Genomic DNA, 318 nt, shown 5'->3' on the forward strand with positions numbered 1-318 from the left:
CGCGTGTTCAAATCCACATCACCCCTTCTGCCGCCACCCCGGGGAAATGGGCACCCAGGCTTGCAGACTGAGGCCGAGGCCCAGCGGAGAGCAACCTGAGAGGTGGCCAAAGAAGGGGCCCGGGACACTCACTTCTGCTGGTCCTTCATAGTCTCAATGATGCTCCTCAGCTCGCGGACCTGTGTCCTCAGCTCCTCCACGGCCGCCTGGCTGCTGGCCGCGGGCTCCATCTTTGGTTTTCCTTCCGAGCCAAACAGAGACGGGGAGTTGGCTCTGTGTCCGGCTGTTCCCAAAGAGGATGACAGGGCGGAGCCTGTT

The 318-nt window shown here is 62.3% G+C and overlaps 1 protein-coding gene across 6 annotated transcripts in view; it reads right to left on the reverse strand.

The window, feature by feature from the left end:
- Window positions 1-318, reverse strand: part of SH3KBP1 (SH3 domain containing kinase binding protein 1) — a 281,170-nt gene that overhangs the window by 3,986 nt on the left and 276,866 nt on the right. For 4 of the 6 annotated variants that reach the window (XM_077770448.1, XM_077770366.1, XM_077770174.1 and 1 more), the window contains one exon: window positions 133-313. In XM_077770448.1, the coding sequence (XP_077626574.1) occupies window positions 133-313 (181 nt within the window). Of the gene's footprint in view, window positions 1-132 lie in introns of all 6 variants that reach the window. The other 2 variants (XM_077770238.1, XM_077770135.1) reach the window with 1 other exon arrangement.

This window comes from Crocuta crocuta, unplaced genomic scaffold, assembly GCF_008692635.1.
Source record: "Crocuta crocuta isolate KB4526 unplaced genomic scaffold, BGI_CrCroc_1.0 scaffold312, whole genome shotgun sequence".
Taxonomy (NCBI): Eukaryota; Metazoa; Chordata; class Mammalia; order Carnivora; family Hyaenidae; genus Crocuta; species Crocuta crocuta.